Source organism: Mastomys coucha, unplaced genomic scaffold (assembly GCF_008632895.1).
Source record: "Mastomys coucha isolate ucsf_1 unplaced genomic scaffold, UCSF_Mcou_1 pScaffold14, whole genome shotgun sequence".
NCBI classification, from domain to species: domain Eukaryota; kingdom Metazoa; phylum Chordata; class Mammalia; order Rodentia; family Muridae; genus Mastomys; species Mastomys coucha.
Window position 1 is genome coordinate 92,775,128 of NW_022196896.1, and position 24,730 is coordinate 92,799,857.

Here is a 24,730-nt window from a genome sequence, read left to right on the forward strand (position 1 = left end):
CCCCTTTTCCCTCCCCCCTCCTCCCCCTGCTGAGCTGTTTGCCGCACTCCGTGTTAGTAAAAGAGTTACTTGTTTGTGTTTATACTCAATGCCAGATTATGTAATTAACATACAAATGCAAAGGATGCCTCCCAGACATTGGAGCAAGAGTTAGAGGGTAAAGAAGCTAGTTCAAAGTTCTATGTTGTTGGGAAATAAAACACATGATGAGAAGCCATTAGTTAGGGGACACTAACTTTCCTATTCAAGAATACTTTTTAAGGCCATAATTTAAAATAAACAATAAGAGTATTTTATATATAATTGCATGTGATTCAGAATGAAGAGCAGTTTGCCACAATGGCAGTGCAGTAGATAGAATGTGATGCCTCCAGTCCGTCATTGGAACACTTAGGAAACTGAGGCAGAGGCAGGAGGACCATGAGATCAGCTTTCTGGCTTTAGAGCAAGACCCTGTCAAACAAAGAAAGGCAGAAAGGAAGGAAGGAAGGAAGGAAGGAAGGGAGGGAGGGAGGGAGGGAGGGAGGGAGGGAGGGAGGGAAGGAGTGAGTGAGTGAGTGAGGGAGGGAGGGAGGGAGGGAGGGAGAGAGGGAGGAAGGGAGGGAGAAAGGGAGGGAGGGAAGAAGGTAAGGAAGGAAGGGAGAAAGGAAGGAAGGAAGGCAGGAAAGAAGGGAGGAAGGAAAGGAGAGAGGAAGGAAGGCAGGTAGCCAGATAGACAGACGAATAGATAAACAAGCTTTTTTTGTCTCAGGACATCCCAACACTTGTATGCTCTTCTGTGACATTTCAGGACTTGGAGAGCTGCAGGCTTCGTCTAGACCCTGAGTTGGACAGGCACAGATATGAGAGGAAGATCAGCTTCGCAGGAGTTCTGGATGAAAACGAAGACTCAAAGGATTCTCTGCACAGCAGCAGCCACACCATCAAATCAGACGCAGGTGCTGAAGAGAAGAAAGGTAGGGAGACGCAAGGGTCACTTCCTGTTTCTGGCTTTCTCACAGGATGCATTTGATCTGGGGTCTCAACCACAAAACCTGTATGACCAAATTCTTGGCCCCACATAGGGCTGACTCTGTGGGCTCTTCACACCCAGTGCGGTAGGAGATGCCACTAGGTGGAGGTTGAACTTGTCAGCCAGAATGCCTTGGGCTACAGTGTCAGCCCAGTGATTCTCCTTTGACCACATTGAATGTGAGATGTCATCAGCTTTAAGATGACCCATTATTTTATTAACCGAAAAGAAAGGAAAAGTACCCAAATTCAACTGTTCTGCAGCAATCCCTTATCACTTTGCTTGCCTTTTTTTTTTTTAATTGAAAGAAGACTTTGGGACAGTAAAATAAATGTATATAGTCAATGTTATTCTTATATATATATTTCTTGTGTAACTAAAAACAGTATGACTAAAATATACTGCTTAAAGCTTTTTAACTTACAGACCAAAATTCTTATTACTTTTCAGTTCAGAGTTGTCAATGTCCATGTTTTTCTATAGGATAATGTCTTCTATAGCATCAGAATGTTAATGAATGACATGTCAATTCAGAAATGGGTCAAAGATTAGTACATATATAATCTATATAATGAGAGATGATAAATGAAAAAAAAAAAACCTGAAAGATCAACAACAGCAAAGTAGAGCTGCCCATGCTAGTTACAGAAGCAAGTTGGGACCAGTGTGAAGCTAGCCTCCCTTGATTCCTCTTCAGGGCTGTCAAGCTTATACTCTGACCTACTTTCCCACCCCTCACTACCTACCACTTGGCCTTGGTGCTAGGAGGCAGTCTGCTTGTATTGCTTCTTATGCTTACATGGTCACAGACGAAAGCAAGAACCGTTGTATTTCAGCTGTCACTTGGCACTAGGAATTCTAAATTCAATTTCACATACATCACACTGTGAAGAAAAGGAGAAAGAGCCTATGAAGATGGGTCCCCTATGGCTCGGCCCTGTAGGACCTTGTCTGCATGACTTACCTTTAAAACCACAGTGCTTTTCTAGTCAGTCGAATGACCAGCTTCTCGCTGTGTCATTAGAGCCTTAATTAGGGCAGTGCAAGTGAAGCTTAGAATGAATGTGTAAAGTAAATGAAGCAACATCATAGGTTACCATTGTCATCCTCACTTTCCTACATTGTGAACAGCTAGATCAGACATCAACACAGAACATCCTAGCTAGAGCTGAAAACATTGCACTAAAGGAAGTCATTTAAGGATCATCTAAAATGACAACTTCACTATCTCGCTTTTACATTTTTAAAATTTTGTTGCCCTTCAAAGATTTTCATAAAGAATTTTACATTTAAATCAATCTGTACATCACTTCAGAAAGTTGATGGTGTACATTGACATGTTTTCTAGTGTCCTATAGACATTGAATGAGTGCATATTTGATGACCTTAATCAATTAATAAGTGTCATCGTGCTATGTAGGGAAAACAAAAAATATTTCAAGTCTCATAAGAAAGGGGATGCAATGAGAAAGGTTTGAATATTTCAACATCAGAATGTTGTCACCTTTTAAATACAAATACCCTTATATCATCATATCTGGATGAATTTTGATGGATGGAGCCATGTTTAAAAAGAATAAATAGTAGAGCAGTTTACAGATACAAAGAAGTATCAAGTCAATGTGATTTCAAATATTTAATATATGCAATGAAGGTAATTTCCATTTATAAACATATACCAACAATACTTTAATTTGGAAAGCAGTCTTTAGACACTGAAACTTATTACCATAATTGTTATTTATAGGAACTGAATAAAAATTAAAAGTACTCAGTCAGTTAATTGTAAGTCAAGTAAGTTCGAAATCATCTTTAAAAGTAAAGTATTTGCTTAATTTTAAGAATATGTCAACTTCACTGTCAGTTATATAATTATCTTTACTGTTCAAACTCTCACCTAGTGATTTTTATCATACAACGTACACACATTAATAAATAAATGTTGTCTCACAAATAAACAACAGAAAGCTAAAACTAGAAATAAAATGAGAATATAAATATAAAATGTTCTTAATTAGTTGGCAAAAGTCCCCCTAAAGATTTGTAAATATTCTGTAAGCTGTTTGAAAAACATGTCAGCTACTACAACCAATATGAAAATATGAAAATGAGATACTGCTAACTGTAATTAATATTTTTTAATATCATACTATTGGTTTTTATAGAAGAAAAAACATCAGCTCCTGAAATAAACAACTTATGAACAAGTAGATTCTACTAAAGAAAATGAACATGAACTTAGCCTTTAGAACTAAAAATATCTGCCTAAGATCTCTAAGCAGGATCTATGAAATACATTTACTCCTGCTTCAAAGACAAAGGAAAACTAGTATTCCAAAATACAGAAACATCTCCTCATTCAGCATCCAGCTACTGAGCACTTGCTCTATACCAGGAACTATTATAAGTTTCCAGAAGGTGGCCATTAACAAGAGCATATTCCCATGTATATTTCTGTTCATAAGCAGATCACAATTGGCATCACAGTTAATAACATAAAATGCCAGACTTTCAAGACATGTAATGGAAAGTAACACTAATTAAGGCAATGTCCGTGATCTGGAATAGAAAGATATATGATGAGGGAAGATTATAATAATGGGCATTAAATTGAGAGACTTTCATTCAGCATTTCAGTAATACAGAAGGTTGAAGATAAGAGAGTTCCAAATAGAGGCAACTATGAGTTGATAATGTCATGAGGAGTAAACCTGGAGCATTTGAGTGAGGACAAAAGGATCAATGAAGTTATTAGAGAATGGATTTGGGAGGAGTAGAAGGAGACAGATCAAAAAGGCAAGGAGAGGGCAGAGTCTAATGGATATGCTTAGAAATTTAATTCTAGCATTTGATTTTAAATGTGTTACAGGTTGTTGGTCCTTGTATGTGACTAGACATGTAGAAGCTGGGAGGAAGGAACAGTTAGAGGTAGTTGCATGGACCAGAGAAAAGGTAGCAGGACTTTGAACTCTTGTGATGTCTTAAAGCACAGAGGGAGCAGGACTTGCCGACGGATACAGTGTGCAAAGAGAGATGTATTATCCAATTCAAATGAGTCTGTTTCATTTTGAATCTAGTTTCTTATTGTTGTGGAGATGAAGGTTCAAATTCAGTAGCGTATAGTCTCAAATGACATATTTCACAAAAGACTGAATTCTCATTTCCGTGTCCCTTTTAACTAATTGATGTCATAATTCTGAACCCTAAGTTTTCAGGGCTGCCAGAGGTCTCCAATTATCTTTTATGCTAGAGAAAATTCTCAAAATTAAGTCTCCTTCAGATCCCACTAACTTCAAGTTATTTAGTTCCATTTGTAGCCTGAAAGTATCATAAACTCCAGCAAAAGGCATTAGTGTGTGCCTCTATTTAAAAGTCTAAGAATTATCACTGTAATCTACTCTTTATTTCTCAATACCCATGAGATTGCAGTATTAGTCACTAAAAATAATTAAGCAGAAAGTCTAAATTAAGCCTAGAAATAATATTGAAAAATACAATTGATGACTCTTGTATTACAATTAAACCACAACATAGTGTTCTTCCTATAGCTCTTGTGGCATTTATGCAACTGCGCTGAAAAAAAAAAAAAAAGATCCCTCCAGATGTGTAGTTCTATCCAGATGAGTTCAGGAAGCTCCAAGCTTCTGCACAAAGCAGAACAGTGGTAACTAAGTTCTTTCAATCACAAGAGTAATCCAGAGACTAAACATTCAATTATTCTCTATGAATGCTTCTGACCTCCTTATATGATGTTGAAAGTGTACATTTAACTCACATTTTAAAAAAATTCAAGTTTTATTATTGTCTCATATAGGCATTTTGTTGTGGAAGAAACTGAACCTAAATACAAACTTCCTGATTTCAAAATACAGTCATAGCTTGGACTTAAATAGTGAATCGAATATATTATTCCGATCTTATGTGTGTAAAACCAGCCCCCTTCTTCTAATGGTTCTGGAGCCCTCAAAACTTACTTTATCCTACTATTATGATTATTGATATTATTAAAACTTGAAAGAAAGGAAAAATGTATATATTACCTGAAAAGTCATTATGCTTTTGATTTTTATAATGTGAGTTTAAAGTTTAAACATGTTTCTTTTACTACTTTATTCCCACCCTGGTGACTGTTTCTTCCAGAATACTGAGCATGAATAATGCATGCCCTTCTTGTCATGTATACACTATAAGAAAGCACAGGGCATGCAACATTTATAGTCCTATATCGTTAGCCCTTTGATTGAGAAAAGGATGCTATGAAATCCCTAAATAATTGAAAATAGAAGTACATCAAATAGGCACGTGTGCGTGCACACACACACACACACACACACACACACATACACTGTGTTCTCCTGAGGAAAACAATGTGTTGGCTAAGGAGCAGTGTATACTCTACTGCTGTCTGCCAGAGAGGTGTGCTTCTTTGTGTTTATACATTAATAGGTTACTCCAAAAAAAAAAAAAAGTGTTCCAATGACAGTTTTCAGAGCTCTCTAAGTCCCATTTCATTGGGAAAACAAAAACTGTAATGTATGGGTCTATTGAACCAAATAAGAATGCGTTTGAAATCTGCCAGCAGATCTTGGTGATGGTGCTGTGTAAAGACACTCATGCTTGTGAACCCTGGGCCAGAATGAGAGCAAATCATTCCCAGCCAAATGGGCACTTTGCCCAAGAGAGATACTGCACCAGTTTTGCTTGGTCACTCTGGTCTCATGCCTGTCCAAACCTGGTGACTGGGGGCTGGTAATAAGGTCTCCATCCAGAAATGCTGCTCAATCAAGCTGAGAGTTGGCTGATCAGAGACAAATTGGGAAGAGTGTGGATCTAAACTGGCTGGGAAAAAAAACTAAGCGGGGGAAGCCCTATTTTATTCTTTTAATACAGTTCCCAGCAGGAAGATCAGGATAGGAGGTTCTCGACTGCTCCAGATTAAAGGAACCCGCAGTTTCCAGGTGAAGAAGGGGGGTTCCTTGTCCAGCATTCGCCGAGTCGGCAGCTTAAAGAGCAGCAAGTTATCACGGCAGGACTCAGAGTCTGAGGCTGAGGAGCTGCAGCTGTCCCAGAGCAGGGACACTGTCACTGACCTAGGTAACATAGAAGAGTGGGGTGTGCAGGGACGTGGGGGGTAAGAAGTCAGGACTCAAGTCCTGGGAAAGCCGAGTCCATTTCATTCCATGTGACTAGAGCAAGAGCAGAGCCATAGTTCAGACAACGCATTCTCTAGAGAGCCCCACTCTGCTTTTGAGCAGGTGCATGTGGCGCCTGGAAGTCCTGTCCAAGTGCAAACTCTAATTCAGCAGATGATGTGGGACTCTGAGACTCTCCATTTTAACTAAGCTTCCCCATGAAGCTGATGCTGCTGCCTCAAGGACCACACTTTGAGCTGTGAGCATAGAAAGTGTTGATTAGGGAACAAAATATATATATTTATGTTGGCAACAAAGAGAGTTTTAGAACTCCAGGTGCTTGTATAGCTATTCTACCCATTAGGACCTTCAAGATCAAATGTCAGGGACTTTGATATTATAGTCTTCATTTCACAGTAAAAACACCAGGAAGGAGTGGTTCTTTAGACCTGTTACCTAACGGTCTTCAATATGTCTCCTACTTTTAAGGATGTGTTGTACTCCACCATCCGGCAGGAATAGTTGCTCATTGTTCTGTAAGGATGCTCTTGTAAAATGTGTTAAGTGTACAAGGATGAGCTACAAATACAATCAAAGCACTAATAGGTTACAACTGTAGGCAATTAAGATGTTCCAGATCTTCCATGTGGTTGTCCAGAATATGGACATCTAAATAGACAAGGAAAAGACTAAGTATGATAAATGTAGAGTTCATAGACTGCCTGTACAAGTGTTTAGTACAAGTTCAAGCACATTCTCCCTGCCGATCATTCTCCACTTTCAAGGCAGCAGTAAGTGTGGGTAAATGATCGATAAAGTCTGTCAAATGGAAGCTGAGTATCTAATCAAGGAAAGTTTAAAATAGAAAATGCTTCTACATCCACCCACCCTCGCCTTTTAAAAATAGCTAATTTATGCATTAGTTAAGATTCAGCTTACTTTTGGAGGAGGTAATGGGGGGAGTGATTTCTGTTGTTGCAGGACGAACATTCTAACCATCAGTGTTCAGAATAATCTGAAATCCTAAACATATCCTCACCAATCAAGTCAAAGTAATATTACTAGAGATACAACCTTACTACTTAAACAATCCTTGAAGCTTTTAGATTTGATGGCAAGGTTCTGTGGGTAGTAAACTAAATGGTGAGATTTCCTTCACTCCTCCCATAGAGAGGACACAAGGCTTGCTCACAATTGGCTGTCATTGATTTCAAACTACCTTAATCCCTCCAAGGCCCCCCTCACAGAACTGAAAAGGCTCCCAAAGCCAAGCCTGATGTCCACAACAGTAGTACAGGTGCAGCCACAACCCAATAGAGGCATGATTTTATCACCCTGCGGTGTCAGTACAGGTCAGTTTGTGTCCCTGCTTAGCCACATCTGTGACATCTGGGCAGTCTGGACTGGATTTGGGCACACTGAATATGTACCTGGCTCCGCTTAAGGACTTCACAATTTTATTTTCCCTCTGCTCTCATGTCTTAACATGGATGCCACCTTAGCAGAGATCACCATTGTTTTGGGACTTGCTAGTTCACGTGGTGGTTAAGGGAACGGCTCTTATTAATCACCTTCCAACAAAGTCCCATGCCCTGTAACCTGCTGGGCCATGGTAGAGTCTGCCCTTGGATTCAAAAGCATGGACAATGACACCATACTGGCATGTCCTCCAGGGAGACTGAGCATTGAACTCTTTCTTGGTGTTCTTTTTCTTTTTTTTTAAAGAAGGGAGTCCTTGGAGTGCAAGTGAACCCAGCATTGAGCCCGAGGGAATGAGCAATGCCGGCACAGAGGAAAATTACCACCGAAACATGTCGTGGCTTCACGTAAGTGTTCATCTACATCTCTAGCACTAATTCTTTTCAGCACTGAAAAAGATTCCTGGAGAGATAAACAGACTATCAACATCAGAGCACTTCCAACAGAAAGCATAGTATATTTTAGCTGAGGCTCTCTACTCAGAATGGAAAGACTATCCCGCTGGATTGTGTTTAAGTAACTAATACTAAGGACTTTTGTTATGTGGACAGTTTGTGGGTCACCATATGTCAGGAAAAACTATGAGGGGCTGAGCTAAGTTGATAATCAAAATACCCTGAGCAACATAGGCCAGACATCCTGGTCAATTTTAAACATAGTACCATGAACCTGAGAACAAGGTCAGTGTCATTTTTGACTCTGTGTTAGGGATGAGCATTGACAGAGGGTTGCTGTACATACAGAGGAGTGCTCATGTACAAAATTATCAAAAAAAATTTCAAGAAACTGTGAATGGGACACAAAGATTCTAGGTGAGAAGGTCGTGCCGCAGATAGATAGGCAGTATGCGAAGGCATGGAGCCTCCCTTAAAATCCTTGGGCATAGGTTGGAGCAAAGCCTTGAAGTAGGTATAATAAAGAAATGTGCTCTCTCCTCATAGACTGAAAGAATATCTCAAATATGTGAAACTTCTGGTACTTCTCTTGGTCTTGTTCCTCAATAAACTCTCATATTTTCATGGACACGGCAGATGAAAAATTACAGGGACACAGTGATAGAGAATGTTATTATGTATTTTGTAGAAACCCAGAGGGTGGGCAGCACCAAGCAAGACACCTGCTAGTCACTACAGACGTCACTGATGATATGTCAGCACTGGCCAATTGTAATAACTGAATCTCTGTGATCCTGGGAGTTGATAGTAGGCAAAGTTGTACATGTATGCACATATGAAGGGAGCTATCTATACTTTCTGCTCAAGTTGTACCTAAAAACTGCTCTAAAATGAATTTTCTTAACTTAGACATTTTTAGAGGCTTCACAGGATGCTATCTTGTATGGCAAGGATTCACTCTGTCCTCTGGTAGATAATAAAAATAAATTCAATATTTATTTATCCAGAGCAGTGAAATTGTCAATATCTATTCTTTTTGTCAGATGGCTTCTGGGTAGCTTCTTTACTATTCAGTCAGCAAACATCTAGAAAGGAATGGCTTTGTAGACACTTAGTGTGTGCCTTCTCTTTGACTCTTTCTCTATTGTGCAAGTCACCTTTTTTTCTTCCAGCAGAGGTGTTCATACCATTCAAGAGGGAGCTATGTACAACAGGGTTGGCATCTCGGTTTCTTCTGTATGTCAAGATATTTGCCTCAAGTCTTCTGCTTGTCTCTTGCAATGTGGTCCCTTAGACGGCTTGGCCAACAAGCTTGGAGCATGCATTGTCCATGCATGCAGCAGTCAACAGAGGATATTGGTTGCGTTCCTTTATCACTCTCCATTTTGTTCCTTTAGCCTGAAGCTGACCCATTTCAGCTAAGTCAGCCAGCTCTCAGGATCTGCCTGTTTCTGTCTTCCCAGTGCTGGCATTACACACACATGCAATCACACCCAGCTCTTCTGTGTATTCGGAGGCTTTCAAAGTCATTTCCTCATGTCGACCAATGTACTCTTACACACTGAGCCATCATGTCAAACTAGAAACTGCTCTTATTTCTTTACCATGTAAAACCTTGAATCATGACAAATAGCTTCATTAAAGAGTCATCTAAGAAGAGATAAATCATCATCATATGCAATGTAGTCAGGGAGGGGCCATTCCAACACCTTTGCCATATGCTATTGGTGAGAAGCAAGTTGTTAGTCTAACTCACACTCAATGAGGGAAAATACTAGATTGTATACATCACTAGGCATGATCTTAGAAATATATCTAGTAAGGAATGTTAGGGGCAGGATTTTAAAGTTATAGATTATAGATTGCTAAACCAGCTGTTGCTGACATCAGAACTTACATATGAGAATTCTCTGAGGCAAAGTTTAGTGATATGCTGTGTGTGTGTGTGTGTGTGTGTGTGTGTGTGTGTGTGTGTGCGTGCGTGTGTGTTTGTGTACATGTGTAAGGCTTTCTTCATGTTTCTCCTGTTCACCAGATTCAGAATAACCAAAAAAAAAAAAAAAAAAAAACTTTAGAGTTTTCATTTATGCCTGCTTCATACTGCAGTATAAAGCAGAATATCCAAAGATGCACAGGGAAGCTCAAGATACATTTGACACTCTACCAAGACTCCATTTACATTTATTGAAAACCCTGCAGGCTTAGATATTGTTAGCTGAGTTTGACAAGAGTATATAGACAATTTTTGGTTTCATCTATGCCTCAGAATAAACAAACCCTGTTGGTCTTAAGGTCTCTCTGCCAGGTCGGTTCAGGTGGCCTCCTCTGCATGTAAGTGTACTGTGGTCTCAATCAGAACAGTGCACAGTCCTTCACCGTTTTGTTTCCTGCATGACAGAAAACCTTCTCTATATATTCTTCTTTAAGAAAGGTTATCTTAAAAGCTATGTACCTGGGTTCAGTTCCTAGAACCCAAACCCAGGTCACAACCATCCAGAACCCCAGTTCCAGGAGATTCAACACCCTTTTCTGGCTTCCACAGGCACCGGGCATGCATGTGGTACACATATAGACATGCAGACAAAACACACATATACATAAAATAAAATTTAAAACATTTTTAAGTTGTAAACTTGGGGTCTAGGGCCATGGCTCAGTGAGAGCGTGCTTGCCTAAGTATGCGCAGTTTGCAGAGCTCTATCCCTAGCACCAGCCAAACAAGCACAAGCCACAAAGCTGGGATGAAGAGAGGTAGCTCAGTGATGGGACTGTGTGTGCTTTGCCGGGACAAGGCTCTAAATCTGAGCACTGGAATTGCAACTTCAATTTGCAAATTACAGTTGCAAATTCAGGGCCCTTCATTTCTATCTTAAAATAACTGTATTCTTTAAATCAGCCAAGATCACTTCTAGAATCCTAATAGGAAGTCTCAGGAGATGTAGTTGAAACAATTTTTTTTTTTTTTAAAGAGGGAGCTAGAATTGCTTCAAAGTCACATAGCAACTGTGTGGATAGAGCCAGAGAACCCATGGTTGAGTTGAAATGAGACTTTGTGGTGGGACTCACATTCCAGGACAAGATGGCCATCCAGAGTGAGGGTGCAGAAGTGTGTCCAAGCACCACATAGTATTGAGGGTAGTTTGGGGTACACCCCAAGTATTCAGGGTAGGTTAGAGAACTCTGGAATTGAACTCAGCACTGAATACTCTTCTGTCTGGTTACTATTGCAGTGTAAGAGCTGGGATGAGGTTCTTGAAATTATTTGTTTGAGTGTCTCTGACAGATCCTTTTATCAATTATGTATGGAGGGAGAACAAAGGACAAGTGAGCGAAGACTAGCTATTCTCCTATGGGAATAACTGAGTTACTGTTGTTTGCTCATTGATTAAGAGTCCATGGTCTGACTTTCTGACTTCCCCTCTTCCGTGCTTCTACTCCCTTGTTGCCTGGTTAAATGTGTGGGTTTATTTTTTTTCTTTTCCAGGTCATGATCCTACTCTGCAATCAACAAAGTTTCATTTGCACACATGTGGACTACTGCCATCCACACTGCTACCTGCACCACAGCCGCTCCTGCGCCCGGCTGGTCAGGGCCATTAAACTGCTGTATGGGGATAGTGTGGACTCCCTGCGAGAGAGCAGCCACAACAGCAATGTAGCTCTGAGGGGCAAGAAACAGAAAGAGGTGAGTGAGCAGTCACTGAATCATATACCAAGGGCAGGAGAAAAGATGTACTTATAGTGATGGTCTTATCTGCCCTGGAAATAAAATGTCAGGCAAAACCAAATGTAGCAAACAACAGATCTGTGCAGCTCTAAGAAAAGACAGAAAAGATATGCAAGGCAGGCAGATGCTTCGTCTGTGCTTGTGAGTAAACATGGAACTTTTCCCCGGGCTTTGCCTTGCAAATACAAATTCAGAGATATTGTGATGATGGGTAAGCAACCTTAGGAAGAAGAGCATCCCCCTGGGACCTGTGAACGTGATGCCTCGCATGACAAGTACGACTTCACAGGTGTGGTTAGGGAGTTTACGAAGAAGCTGTGTCCTGGATTGTCCCATCAGCTCAGTATAGTTATATGTTCCATCATATAAGAAGAAAGAACTTCTCAGAGTCAGGGGCAGAGCAGATGACAACAGCAAACAGCCAGGGGAGGTCATGAGCCCAGAGCAAACTAGGAAACTCCAACCTCAAAGAAAGTCAGGAAACGCACTGGATTCTTCCAGTTCCTTTCAAATGTCTGACCTTCAGAACTGTAAAGCTAACAAACCTAGGGTGTTTTAAGCCTTGTGTAAGTTGGTTGAAGCAGCAATAGAGAGCAAATAGAAGTATGCATTATGAAGCCTTATAAGCAATAAATGGCTCAACCGTCTACAGATGAGCCAATTCACACTAAGAAGTCTTTCAAGACCCTATCACATTTCCAAGCATTAAGCTGCTCTTTTAGTTGAGCTGGCAGAAGAAGGTGACTGTGATGGCCTTCCTTCTGCCAAGGAAAATTCCAGTTACCCACCTGCCCCTGAACAGTGTAGCCAAAATAATGCTATTATTCCATAGAATGCTATTGCTTCTTTTTTTGGTTTTTTTGTTTGTTTGTTTGTTTGTTTGTTTTTTGTTTTTTTGTTGTTGTTGTTTTTTGAGACAGGGTTTCTCTGTATAGCTCTAACTGTCCTGGAACTCACTCTGTAGACCAGGCTGGCCTCGAACTCAGAAATCCGCCTGCCTCTGCCTCCCAAGTGCTGAGATTAAAGGCATGTGCCACCACTGCCCAGCTTCATAAAGAGATTTTTATATAACACCTGTTCACCTCATTCTTTATGCACCAGTTATTGGCCAACTTATCAGAGCAGATAAGCTGTTAACTGAAAATAAGCAGGAGGAAAGGATCTTTCTACTATGGAGTGTACAGTCCGGGTTTAGGCTTAGATTGGGCAATAATGTGTACTACAAGCAATCTGAGAATATGAACATCAGACCAAAAATGCAGTTCAATTGTGTAGCAATGTTTAATATTTCACTGTTCACCATGGTGCTTTTTATATCGGAGCCTTTTTCATTTTAATTTACAATTCCAGGTTACAGTCCATCCTAGCAAGGAAGCCAATAGGACAGGAACTTAAAACAGCTAGTCACATCATACCCACAGCAGGACCACAGAAACATTCATGTATTTATGCTCACTTGTTTGCCCAAGAGTTGATTTTTCCAACTCATACAATTCAGAACCTCCTGCCTAGGGAATGGTGCTACACACAGTGGGCTGGGTCTCCAGGTATTGACTACCAGGATTAAGACAATCACCCACAGATATCCCCATAAGCCAATCCAATGTAGACAATCCCACATTAAGACTATGTCCCCTAGTGAGGCTAAGTTGTGTCAAGGTGGCTATTAAAGCTAATCATCATACCATCTCTTCAATGAAACCATACCTTGTTAGTGTTAAGCACAGGACACACTCAGTCAGTTAATAAGTATTATTCTCTTTACTTAGCATTTCATCTAAATTTTAATGGAATTTTACTTGTGTTTTTCTCATTTGCCTTTTATTTGACTATCCACCCACTTGTCTTTTCAACAGAATTGTAAAGAACCTCAGAACCGTGCTGAGCCCATATTTTGCTCAGAGTGTAATAATGGATCAAAGAGGACTGAGGTTGTAGCTTAGTTGACAGAGTTCTTGCCCTAGCATTCGTGAGTCCTGGGTTTGATCTGTAGTACCTCATAAAGTGTGAGGTAGTGATGCACAGATGAGATGAAAGAAGGAGGAGGAGAAACTCAGGATATTCCTTAGGTACACAGTGAGTCTGAGGCCAGCCTGAGATACATAAGACTGTCTCAGTAATAACAGTAATAGGTCAAAGAGCCACAGGAAGTCCTTTTTTCTTCAAATGTCATGTCTTATCTGAGGGAAAGACACTAATCAAGCAAATGTTCTAGACTGATGTAAAATTGTAAGAGTAGTTGCTGCAGTGGAGAGGCACACTACTGAGAGCTGAGGATTAAAGCTGGGGACTTGGCAGAGGAAAATGACAATCTTTCCAATAAAGAAACGAATCACCTTTGACAAAGAATTCTTCAACATTAACTGAGGTCAGGACTTTCTGGCCACAAAAGAGGTGAGTACCTAGGACCATGGCTGCAGCCCTGAGGACTGTGGTCCATGATGAGGTTCCATATGCAGATAGAAATCATACCCAATAGGACCACAGAGGCTTCAGTGTATCATTCTATCTTTTGAGTCCTGGATCCTCTGACACTGAGCCATAAATCCTGAGATCTAAGAAATCATCCACATTGTATCCTACATGGCAGTCTAACAAACTACTTACTTGTGCTAGAGGAATAGTAAATATTGACTGAATTACCAGGATGACTGTGAGTATGACTACCTGCCGCTCTCCTGTGAGTTGTCAGGAAGCTCCAAAAAAGGCATGTGACCTTCTGTTATGGCTTTTTCCTTTGAGGGAAAACCAGTAGATGTGCCTTCAAGCTTTATAGATTTTAAACTAGTCACTGAAGTAAAGAAATAATAAGTATTAATAGTGTGTGACAAACATTGTATTTCAAAATGCAAGCTTTCTGCTTGAGCACCTTTTCCCTCTTCATGATATTTTTGATTTGTCTGTTCTGAGTCTGTCATATGAATGAACAGCACCACCACTTCCAGAAATGGAGCAAAAAATGGCAGTCAGTTGGGGTGAAAAGCAGTGGTCTGGGTCAAATCGTTTGTGAGCAGCTGATGTTTCATTTGTGTTTCCTCTTGAGCTGGTTGTTTAGGCAGAATGTATTTGTGGTGGCCAGTATATTTTGTATCCCGCTTAACAGAGCCATCTGAAAAATCTTCACTTTAATGCTCAGGAATTCATTATACATTCTGTTACTTGGCTTCAGCACACTTCAAGCTAGAAGATTTTTTTTTCTTTCTATATATTTTCATTCTTCTGTATTCATGATGACTTCACCAAAGAATTCTATAATTTTTTTTCTATACCTACTGAAAGCTAAGGAAATCATGGTCTATGTGTTTAAAACTATATTCTAAATAGAGTATAAGTTCACTTAGTGCTTGATATGAAATAAGTAGAGTTATTTCTTAGCTGTTTGCTTTAGGTCAACTGTAGTGATCTGGAGTACCCAAAACAAGCTTTTCCTGTCAGTCAAACAGAAGACTGGGGTCAAGGATGCATTCCCCATGAGAGAGAAAGAACCCAGTGTGGGTAGATACTGTGAAGCCAATGCAAATGGCAAGAGGGTAACTGATTTCCTACAATTTTTTTTTCCAAAGCCACTCCCAATGCTATTCTGAGACAAAGAGCAGATTATATCTCAACCAATAGGCCAAAGGGAAACACAACTACTTAACAACAAACATGCACAATTTGCATGTCAACTATGGATGAAGCACAAGGGGCCTGGTTGCCTTTTGGGAAGAATCACACTTCCATTGGCGTGGTGTTTTTTCCTAAACCATAAAGAAACCCATCCTAGGAGAACCCGGCAGGGCAATCCCTATTTTCCCCAATTTTTCAGTACATGTTACCTCCATCTTGAATGATGATTCATGGCATGTACCTCCTCTTTTGCTTATATTTACTATCCATTATTCTGTTTGCTCTTTTTGATGTCCCCCTAAAGGGGAGGCAAGGGCAGCCATCACCATGAATGTGCTCTCAGCATAACTGCAGATGTTAGCTCAGCCCCTGGCATACGGTTACACAATAAATACTCTTGAATTATTCAATGAGTAAGTAAAAGTATTACTTTAAATAGTTAGATATTGTTTCTCTGTAATCAATAACCATTTAATACAAAGAACAGAGTTCCATCCAAACAAATTCACTGAAGCCAGGGACAGAGAAGTAAATAGCCAACCCCCAAGGAATACATCACCAAAACTGCCATCTGGCAGCTCCTTATCTCTGCCTCTCTCTGCATCATCTCTGCTGACTAATCTGTCCTCTGGCCATCTCCTCTTGCTTTGCACATATTATGTTGTAGGCTGAAAATTCCAAGATGGTAACACTCTTTCTATCCCCTAACAGTTCTCACTGTAGAAGAGTAAGTTGTTGGTGCCTGGTCCTCTGGGATTTAAGCTAAATCCCATAAGTAAGGAGTATTCCTGTGCCAGTCCAGGCTGATTTTGCATTGCATATGTAATCTAGATCAATCAAGTATGGCTGGTTTTTAAAGACACATTAATATACATATCATACATACACACACACATACACCACATACACACACACACACACACACACACACACACACACACACACACGGCAGTAGTTGGCCTTCTCCAGTAACTCTGAGAGTTCTTATGCCCCTATGGCTGTCTCTTTTGACTCAGGTGATGTGGTAGAAGCACATCAGTAGTGGATAAGGTCCTTGCTACATAAGTTTCCCTGAAAGCAACAAAATATCTATTCACTCCAAACAGAGAAGGAGTCAGCACACCAAAGAAGCCTAAGCCATCCAAATCCAGCTTAGTGAACCTATGAGTTATATACTCCCAGCCAGCTATACCACCAGGGCATCAGACTATATCTCCTGGGTAACAGAATTTCCTTTCATATAATCGTGAGGTGCCTCATAAGAGTTTAGAGAACCTCATGAGGATCTACCTTCTCTCCTAGTGGGAATGTCAATAGGTCATTTCCTGCATGTGATCACAGTTGTACTGCTGCATAACAGTATGTTCATATCTATCCTAGAGCAAACAGATGTACTATAGTCCTCTATAAGTGATGATTTCTGCTCTGTTCTTTGTCTTTGTTTATTCAGCTTAGAATTCTCTACCGATTCTTGCTTGATGTCTAACTCTAACCATTTATGTAGTTCAGTGAGATTCAAAACTGCAGAAACCACTTCTAGATGCCATGGGAAACAAACCAGCATTCTATTTAATGCCTAGATTTGTTTTTTGTCTTGAACTTCATTTTAAAAACAAAAAATAAAACAAAAAGACTTTCAGTGTAGTTCTGTCTGAGTCAAGAGTCACACCAGATAGGTACTACTGGACTCTCCCAAAATACACCAAGTCTCTTTTATACATGTTTCTGCCTCTGGTATCTACTGCCTGACTCTAATTAAGTCATCCAAATCTGTGACCAGCATGGGGCCCTGATGGAAAGGCATACCCTAGGTGTCACGGAACCCACCATGCTTTCTCAGAACAAGTGCAAGCATGTGCTCTTCTTCTGGGAAGCTAGCAGACAGAAGGGAACTCAACTCTGTGGCTTCTAGCATATTGGCTTTAATGTAAGCCCTCAGCATTTCTGTCCTTAAACTGGATACTCTTGTGTCCCATAATTTAATGGAGAAGAATTATTTGTAGGTGATCATGAAAGGATACAATAGCTAGCCAGAGGACAAATGGATACACTTGTAAAATCATGACCCAGCACCCCCAGAAAATACTTAGCATAAAAATCACAGTGAAGTGATTGTTTGCAATTGTGTGCTAAGATGCATCAAGGGAAGAAGACTAAACAGAACCCAGTAATTACTGTTTTTAAATTGGGAATATGGGCATTTTCTGCTTTCTTCATAGTTTCTGTCTTTTCCAGATACTCTGATATGCTTGTGTATTATTTGCTGAGTTAAAAAAACAAAGGACACAGATAGGCATTTTTAAATACCACAAGTCTTTTCAGAAGACACACCGCTCTATCTCTGTGGGAAGCTATTGCTAGAAATGATTTTTAAAGGTTTTCATTATACACACACACACACACACACACACACACACACACACACACACACACTGTTTATACAGCATATTTCCCAAGTGTTTTATGTTCCCAAGAATGTACTACCACAGTTTTTATTCTTTTTCTTTCAAAAACACTGCTAGAGCTCTGATCTCCTTTTTCTAAATGTAGGTTCATTTTAAAAGATGGTCCCATATCAGCCCTAGAACAGATGCATTCATTGTCTTGTATTTCTTTTTTCTTTTTTCTTTTTGTCAGAATTTCAAGAGAGTTTCTTGGGTCATGGGCATACTTGTAGATTCGCTTTTTCCTTCAAAGTGTCTCCATCTTACACTGTGAAGCTCTGCCAAAAATTCTTAAGACATTTAGATTTTCTTTTGGCATAGAGGAAGAAAGTATTTCATTGGCATGACCCTGGTGAAACAAATGAGCTTTATTCCATGTGAGCCTGCTGGAATGCAGAAAAACAGGAAGGAATCACAAGTAGGCATTAATAAATAAAGAATGACCAGTTCTTCTCCAAATCATGCCAACCCTTCCAGGCTTTGCCACCTTGGGAATAAGATGAAGGCATTGTCTCGTCTTTGTTTGTGTAAATAAAACAGCCTGTTCTGGAGCCATATTGAAGGCATAGTTTGACAGGAGAGCTGTTGTTTTCTATAGTTTTTTTTTTTTTTCAAGAAACCACTTTACCTGTACAATTTATATTGTTGTGATGGCTCCTCTCAACTTCCCCCTCCCCTCCCCTTTAGCCCTGCTTGCCCCTTCCATCTTAACACTTGGAAGACTTCCTTTCTTCCCTGACCACACGCCTCAGTGTGCACCTTAGAATACAGTGTGTTTTATCTACATTAACATTTAGTTAAATTAGTTTTGTTTTTACACCTTGACACAAGATAATCAAACTTGAAATGAAAATCAGAAATCTTTATTGTCCCCATGTTCGATAACTAACTAGCTCTGCAACTTGGTCAGATTAGTCCACCTCTATGTCCCCTTTTCTTTAAAGGTAAAAAAGACACTTCTTAGTAATCATATCTAATTCCCCTTTTCTCAATAAAACCAATGCTTTTCAAAAAGTTTGGGCCTGTTTTTTAAAAAATACTTAAAATTATATTTTCAGTTAGAAAATAGTACCATGGAGAGATGCAGGAGGGGAGACATAAAGCACTGTGGGTTTGTGACAGTACCTTCAATACACACTTCACTTTCTCTTAGTGCTCAGATAAGTCATGCCTGAGGACGCCTTCCCTGAAGAAGAGAGTTTCGGATGTCAACTTGGAAGGGAAAAAGGACTCCGGAATGCTGAAGTACATCAGGCTTCAGGTATTATCTTGCAGATCAGAAACATGCATTGGGCACTGACAGGAAAAGAGCCCCTGTACACCCTGCTCATGAGGGCTGGTGAGACAAAATGGAAGCTGACACTGTGTTGTCATGAATGCTCACCCCCCTTAACTGTGTGCAAGGGAAGCAAAATCCTTCTTTCTGGGCGGCCAGTTGCCACAGAATGAGGCCTAGAAGTTTGGGTGGACTGTACCTTGCCCACTCTCTTGTCTCCAGTGAAGCTAATTTCCCACTAGCATGCAATGGCTACCCTAAATTAGACTGTCTAGGTTCACAAGCTGAGTCTACTTCTCTGACTCTGAGACTTGGACGAGGACTTTCATTTCCCTTCTTCTTTGTTGTCTCATCTATGGAACAAAGATTATAGGAATATACCTATCTCAAAAGATTATTGTATGGATTAAATAAAATACTACATCGGCCCACTAATCCAGTTATTGGCACACTCTTCTACTGTTCCTGCAAACTAAGCTTGAAATCATCCCTTTTCCCTTCTGGGAACAAAGGGTTTTTCATGTTTTTTCTAGGATGTTTACAGTAGTGACTAATCTATTACTTTTGTGTATAACCCAAACTAACAGAAATAATGAATTAAGTAGAACTTTGCGAGTGGATCTGGGCCCTTAGCCACAATGTGTAATTGTATTATTTCAAAGGGAAATGTCATCCAAGTTCGTGCTGCCTTCAGAAATTAACTTTATAAATGTAGTCCTCTACAAATTACAGACCCCATGTGGTTTTCAGTGAAAATCTGCTACCACAGAGAAAATAAAAGAAAGAAAATTTTAAAAATCTACCAGAACTTTGAGGATGGATCCATGATTGTTGACTGTTTTCTGTAGAGAAAAAAAATTAACCATACCCCATGGTTAATTTTTTGAGTAATTTTAAAATTGTTTTTGTGATGAAAATATTACAAGATCAATATTTCTTTCTGAGTTGCATCAACTAATGAAGTATAAGGTCTACAACACGCCTTGTCACCTAAATCCATTCCCGTTTGAAGAACTATTTTAAGGTCTCCCAGGGTAATCAAAAAAAGTGAGGTGGTTCTTGAGTTTCAAGAGATAACTGTTGTCTTAAAAGATGTTGAAAGCTGATTTGCATCTCTCCCCCAGGTGATGAGCTTGTCACCTGCTCCCTTGTCTCTGCTCATCAAAGCAGCTCCAATTCTGACAGAGGAGATGTATGGAGACATCCAGCCGGCTGCCTGGGAACTGTTGCTCAGTATGGATGAGCACATGGCTGGGGCAGCAGGTAAAGACACTCTACCTGGAACCTGGTGCCTGTGGCCCTTAGTGACTTCAATGTTGAGTCAGAGAAAAGGGCACCTTCAATGTTATGTCAGGATGATGGAGGTTTCTAGACCTCTAGATAGATGTGTGCATCTGAGGAATGTTTTCAGAGCTTCCTTCCAACTGTACTGTGTATTTATACAAGATCATCAGATCTCTCTCAGGGTATTAGTGCTCTATGACTATAACAGAATACTTTGGGGTTTGTATACTTCAGCTGGTAGGATGCTTAACTATTATGCACAATTCCCTGGGCTGGGTCCTTAGTACCACAGAAAGCGGGCAAGATGGCACAAGCTTGGACTACCTCTACTCTGAACAGGAAGGCAAGAAGAATAGAAAAACAAAGTTATCCCTGGCTACATAGTGATTTCAAGGTTTGCCAGAGCTACATGGGACCCTGACTCAAAAAAAAAAAAAAAAGCAAATAAATAAAATGTATACAGACATAATAATCCTAGAGATAATAGTCTAAGCAAGATGACATGAATGTGAAAAAACATTTGGTGTGCTTAGAAAGCATGAAACTATGAGTTTAACAAGTCACAAGGGGGCTATGCTTGCTTATAGACTCAGGTATGGACTTTCCAACATTACTGTAGACAATTGCTCGTTAAGCCAACAAGTTCTGTAAAACTGTTGTCCAACTTAATATGACATCAATTGATTTAGAACCTATAACTTTTGTGGTGATGTAGACCTATAATTCCAATATCCAGGAGGTAGAGGCAGGGGGATCCTGGTTTTGAGGAAAGTCTGGGATAGATACTTGTGCTCCATTCTAGCCTGAGATATATGAGACCCTGACAAAACAGAACCTCAAGGATTCATTGGCTGAGCACTTGCTTAGTGTGTACATAGTTCTAGGTTCATCTCTAGCCTGTAAATAAAGAAATTAAAGTATTGATGTATCTTAGGTGACCAGGATCTGGTGGCATTTATAGTACTCATAAGACACAGGTATACTGATGCATGTACCAGCTGAAACAGTGGCTGCCAGGGATCTCTTGAGGAGACAGGAATATAGAACAGGAATATAGAATGAAGGAGTATAGAGATGGATTAGAAACATTAGCTTTCTCTGCATTCACAGGCCTTAGAGAAATAAAGAACAGAACCCCTTACTCCTCCCCCAAAATGGTGAGAAAAACAGAGCTCTAAACTTCTGGAGCCATAAAAGCAAAGGAATATAATTCTTTTCAGATATTTTTAGGCAGGTACTAAGAGGAAAGAATTGCTGTTAAAAACAATAATAATATATACACTCAAATGCACACACACATATACAAACATAACACATGCACATTATTGGGTTTGCTGGCAGCTTATGACTGTTACAAGAAAACAATTTTGGTGAGGAGAATAAAATAGAACTCTTCAACAATGTCAAATATAAATGTGATGTTTAAAATTTGAGGCAGGGTAAAATACATTTAAAAATGAAGAATGGATTTTATATAGCCAGTAAGCTAAAAAGGTTTGACAAAAGCTAATGATCACAGTAACTAGCATTTATTGTAGAGTTATGTCATATTTTATTAATAAAATTTAATTGGTTTTGGTTTGGTAGGGGTTTTATCAATTGCTGTTGTTTTTGAGGCAGCATCTCACTGTGAAGTTCAGGCTGACCTTCAACCTCCACATCATTTTAGGATAATGAGTGTGTGCCCTTATGCCTGACACAAGTAGCTCATATTATAAATAAGTAAACTCAAGCGAGATTTGAAGGAACTTGTGAACATTTGTCCCACTCAGAGAACCATAAAATCAAACCCAAACCTTAAGAATGTGCACAGTAGATAGCCTTGCTTTATATCACATTGCTAGAGAAAAATAAAATGCACTTCTGCAGTGCAGTGCACTTCCTACTTCACAAAGCACTTTCCAGGATGGAAAGATGCTCAGGCAGCCCCCTGAAAGGCTCAGATTCACAACCAGACACAGAGTGCTTTTCTGCACATCATTTTACCTTACTGGAAGAGCAAATATTGAGTCAGGGATTATCATGTACTCATCATCATCCCTCCCAGACATCTTCAAGGGAAGAAATGGTAGATACATGATTAAGAGGCTTGTCCCAGATCATGTAGCAATTATGTGTCAGAGCCAGGACTCAACCTCAGTTCTGTTGGCACGACTGAGCACAGTTTGAGTCTCTAGGGAAGAGGGAGAGTATATATTGCGTCTGTCTGCCTGCCACTGGCCCTTCTATCTGAGCTTTGGGGATATTTCATTTCTCATCATTCATAAGCCCTGTAACTTAACCACTGTTGCTGCATTTTTAACCACATTAGGGCAATGACAGGCATGTGATTGGACAGGAATAGAGAGGTGGAGCTAGAAGTTGAGGAGGGAAAAAGGCAGAGAGCAGGAAGATAGCTGAGAATCATCATCATGGAAGCAGGTGACGATCCAGACCCCATATGGTAGCTAAGGATCTTACAAGGTTAGAATAATTGGGTTAAAGCATTGTCTTTATCATTTGGCTCTGAAATTACTATGTTGGCATCTTGTAAATTGTGACCTTATTGATATATAAACCTGATTGGATAATTAAGTCTTAAGAGTCATGCTTTTACCGGGTACTAGGCACTAGATAGTGATTGTAGGGGTGTAGAGCATCGTATGTAAGCGAGACGATCTTGCTAGCTGGGAGAAAATAGCAAGAGCCCATAGGGACATAGTGATGTGGCCGGCTGGTGCTGGTGGGCCAAGACAGTTTGTGGGGTAGTTTCATTTTAAATATTTCCTGCAACAAACCATCACCCAGATTTCTCTTATTAATATTTAGCTTTTTCCAAAATTTAAGATTTTAAGTCTTCTGATTCATGACACTACTTTTGCTTCTTAATCTCTGGGAAGAGTAGATGTTCTAAAGAGAATCTACATCATGGACTTTGCTTTTCATATACCTCCTAGAGCTGAGGTTGATTTAATGACTGTCTTTCGGTCCCATTCTCTGATCACTAGTGAAGAGTCTAGCCATTTCCTAAACAGCGCATTTCACTATGTAAGTTTTTTGGTTGCTTTCTCTGGCTCTGTCATGAGCCAAAGGAAGTTTTTCTTAGAACAAGTATTCTGCTGAAATGTCATGCTGTTTCTGCTTTGGCACTATCTAATAGATGTCACGGTCAACATCATTTGCTGGTTAGTGTCTATTGTCTGGACTATTGTTAGCTTTGGCCACTATTGGTGGCCAACCTCCTTCACCTCCAGATTGGCTGAAAGGAGATAGAAGGTCCATATCCCCACAATCCCAGAAACAACACAACATCTTAAGTTGTGCAGCTGATGAATTAATTCTTGGCTCTTTCTAGCCGCCATGTTCCTGTTGTGTGCTGTGAAGGTCCCTGATGCTGTGTCGGACATGTTGATGTCTGAGTTCCATCATGCAGAGACCGTTCAGAGGCTGAATGCCGTCCTCAAGTTCCACACACTCTGGAGGTTTCGCTATCAGGTCTGGCCCAGGATGGAGGAGGGAGCACAGCAGATTTTTAAGGTGAGAGATGCTATCTACATGGGAATTACATCAGCATAATCAACCCAGGGCTTGTTTAAATCCATAAAACACAGCCCCACAGTGCACAGCCAAAGAATTCTTCTTCCCTCTGATTTTATCAGTAAAGTTAACTCATATAAAAGTAAATTATATTTAGCTAAAAAAAATTGAAATATTCTAGACTATAGAACAAGAAAATCAAGTTGGTAGCAGCCTTAAATATCTCATAGCCATCCTCGGGGGTCACCAGCTAAGTTTGGATTATAGCCAACCAAGGCATCTGGTTGTCTACACACATACAAATGTCTAGGTTAAAGTAGAGTAATCAGCACAGCTCAGGATCATTTTGTTAAAACACATCAGTTTACTGATGAGCTAACTGAGGCCCAAAGAGGATTGTCCTGTAACACAGAAGTCTTAGAACCCAGACTTTTCCTCTTACTCCTGTAGGGAGCCACTCTGGCCCTGACACCTACTAAGGCAAACTGTCTAATTCTACCTGGGACTCACTCCAGCTCCTACTCCATCCTACTCACCTCACTTTTCTGTGTCTACTAACAGATCCCGCCTCCCAGCATAAACTTCACCCTGCCCTCACCAGTACTTGGAATGCCATCTGTCCCCATGTTTGACCCTCCGTGGGTCCCTCAGTGCAGCGGGAGTGTCCAGGACCCCATTAACGAAGACCAGTCTGTGAGTAACAGGCCCTTTGTTTTCCATATCTTCACCTTGCTTGGGATGCGTGAGAACCATCTGGCCATTCTTGTCATGAGACTGATAACACAGAAAGCCACAGTGACCCAATGTTTGGGGAATATGAGAAACTAACTTCCATCAAGCTATGTCTGTTTTCTTA

General features: G+C 40.1%; 1 protein-coding gene across 14 annotated transcripts in view; it reads left to right on the forward strand.

The window, feature by feature from the left end:
• Unc80 (unc-80 homolog, NALCN channel complex subunit) overlaps positions 1 to 24,730 on the forward strand; it is a 191,719-nt gene that overhangs the window by 100,885 nt on the left and 66,104 nt on the right. For 10 of the 14 annotated variants that reach the window (XM_031367795.1, XM_031367800.1, XM_031367786.1 and 7 more), the window contains 8 exons: positions 791 to 956; positions 5,903 to 6,106; positions 7,870 to 7,970; positions 11,503 to 11,703; positions 18,952 to 19,059; positions 20,199 to 20,337; positions 23,693 to 23,874; positions 24,436 to 24,567. In XM_031367795.1, the coding sequence (XP_031223655.1) occupies positions 791 to 956; positions 5,903 to 6,106; positions 7,870 to 7,970; positions 11,503 to 11,703; positions 18,952 to 19,059; positions 20,199 to 20,337; positions 23,693 to 23,874; positions 24,436 to 24,567 (1,233 nt within the window). The remainder of the gene's footprint in view (positions 1 to 790; positions 957 to 5,902; positions 6,107 to 7,869; positions 7,971 to 11,502; positions 11,704 to 18,951; positions 19,060 to 20,198; positions 20,338 to 23,692; positions 23,875 to 24,435; positions 24,568 to 24,730) is intronic. The other 4 variants (XM_031367798.1, XM_031367797.1, XM_031367799.1 and 1 more) reach the window with 2 other exon arrangements.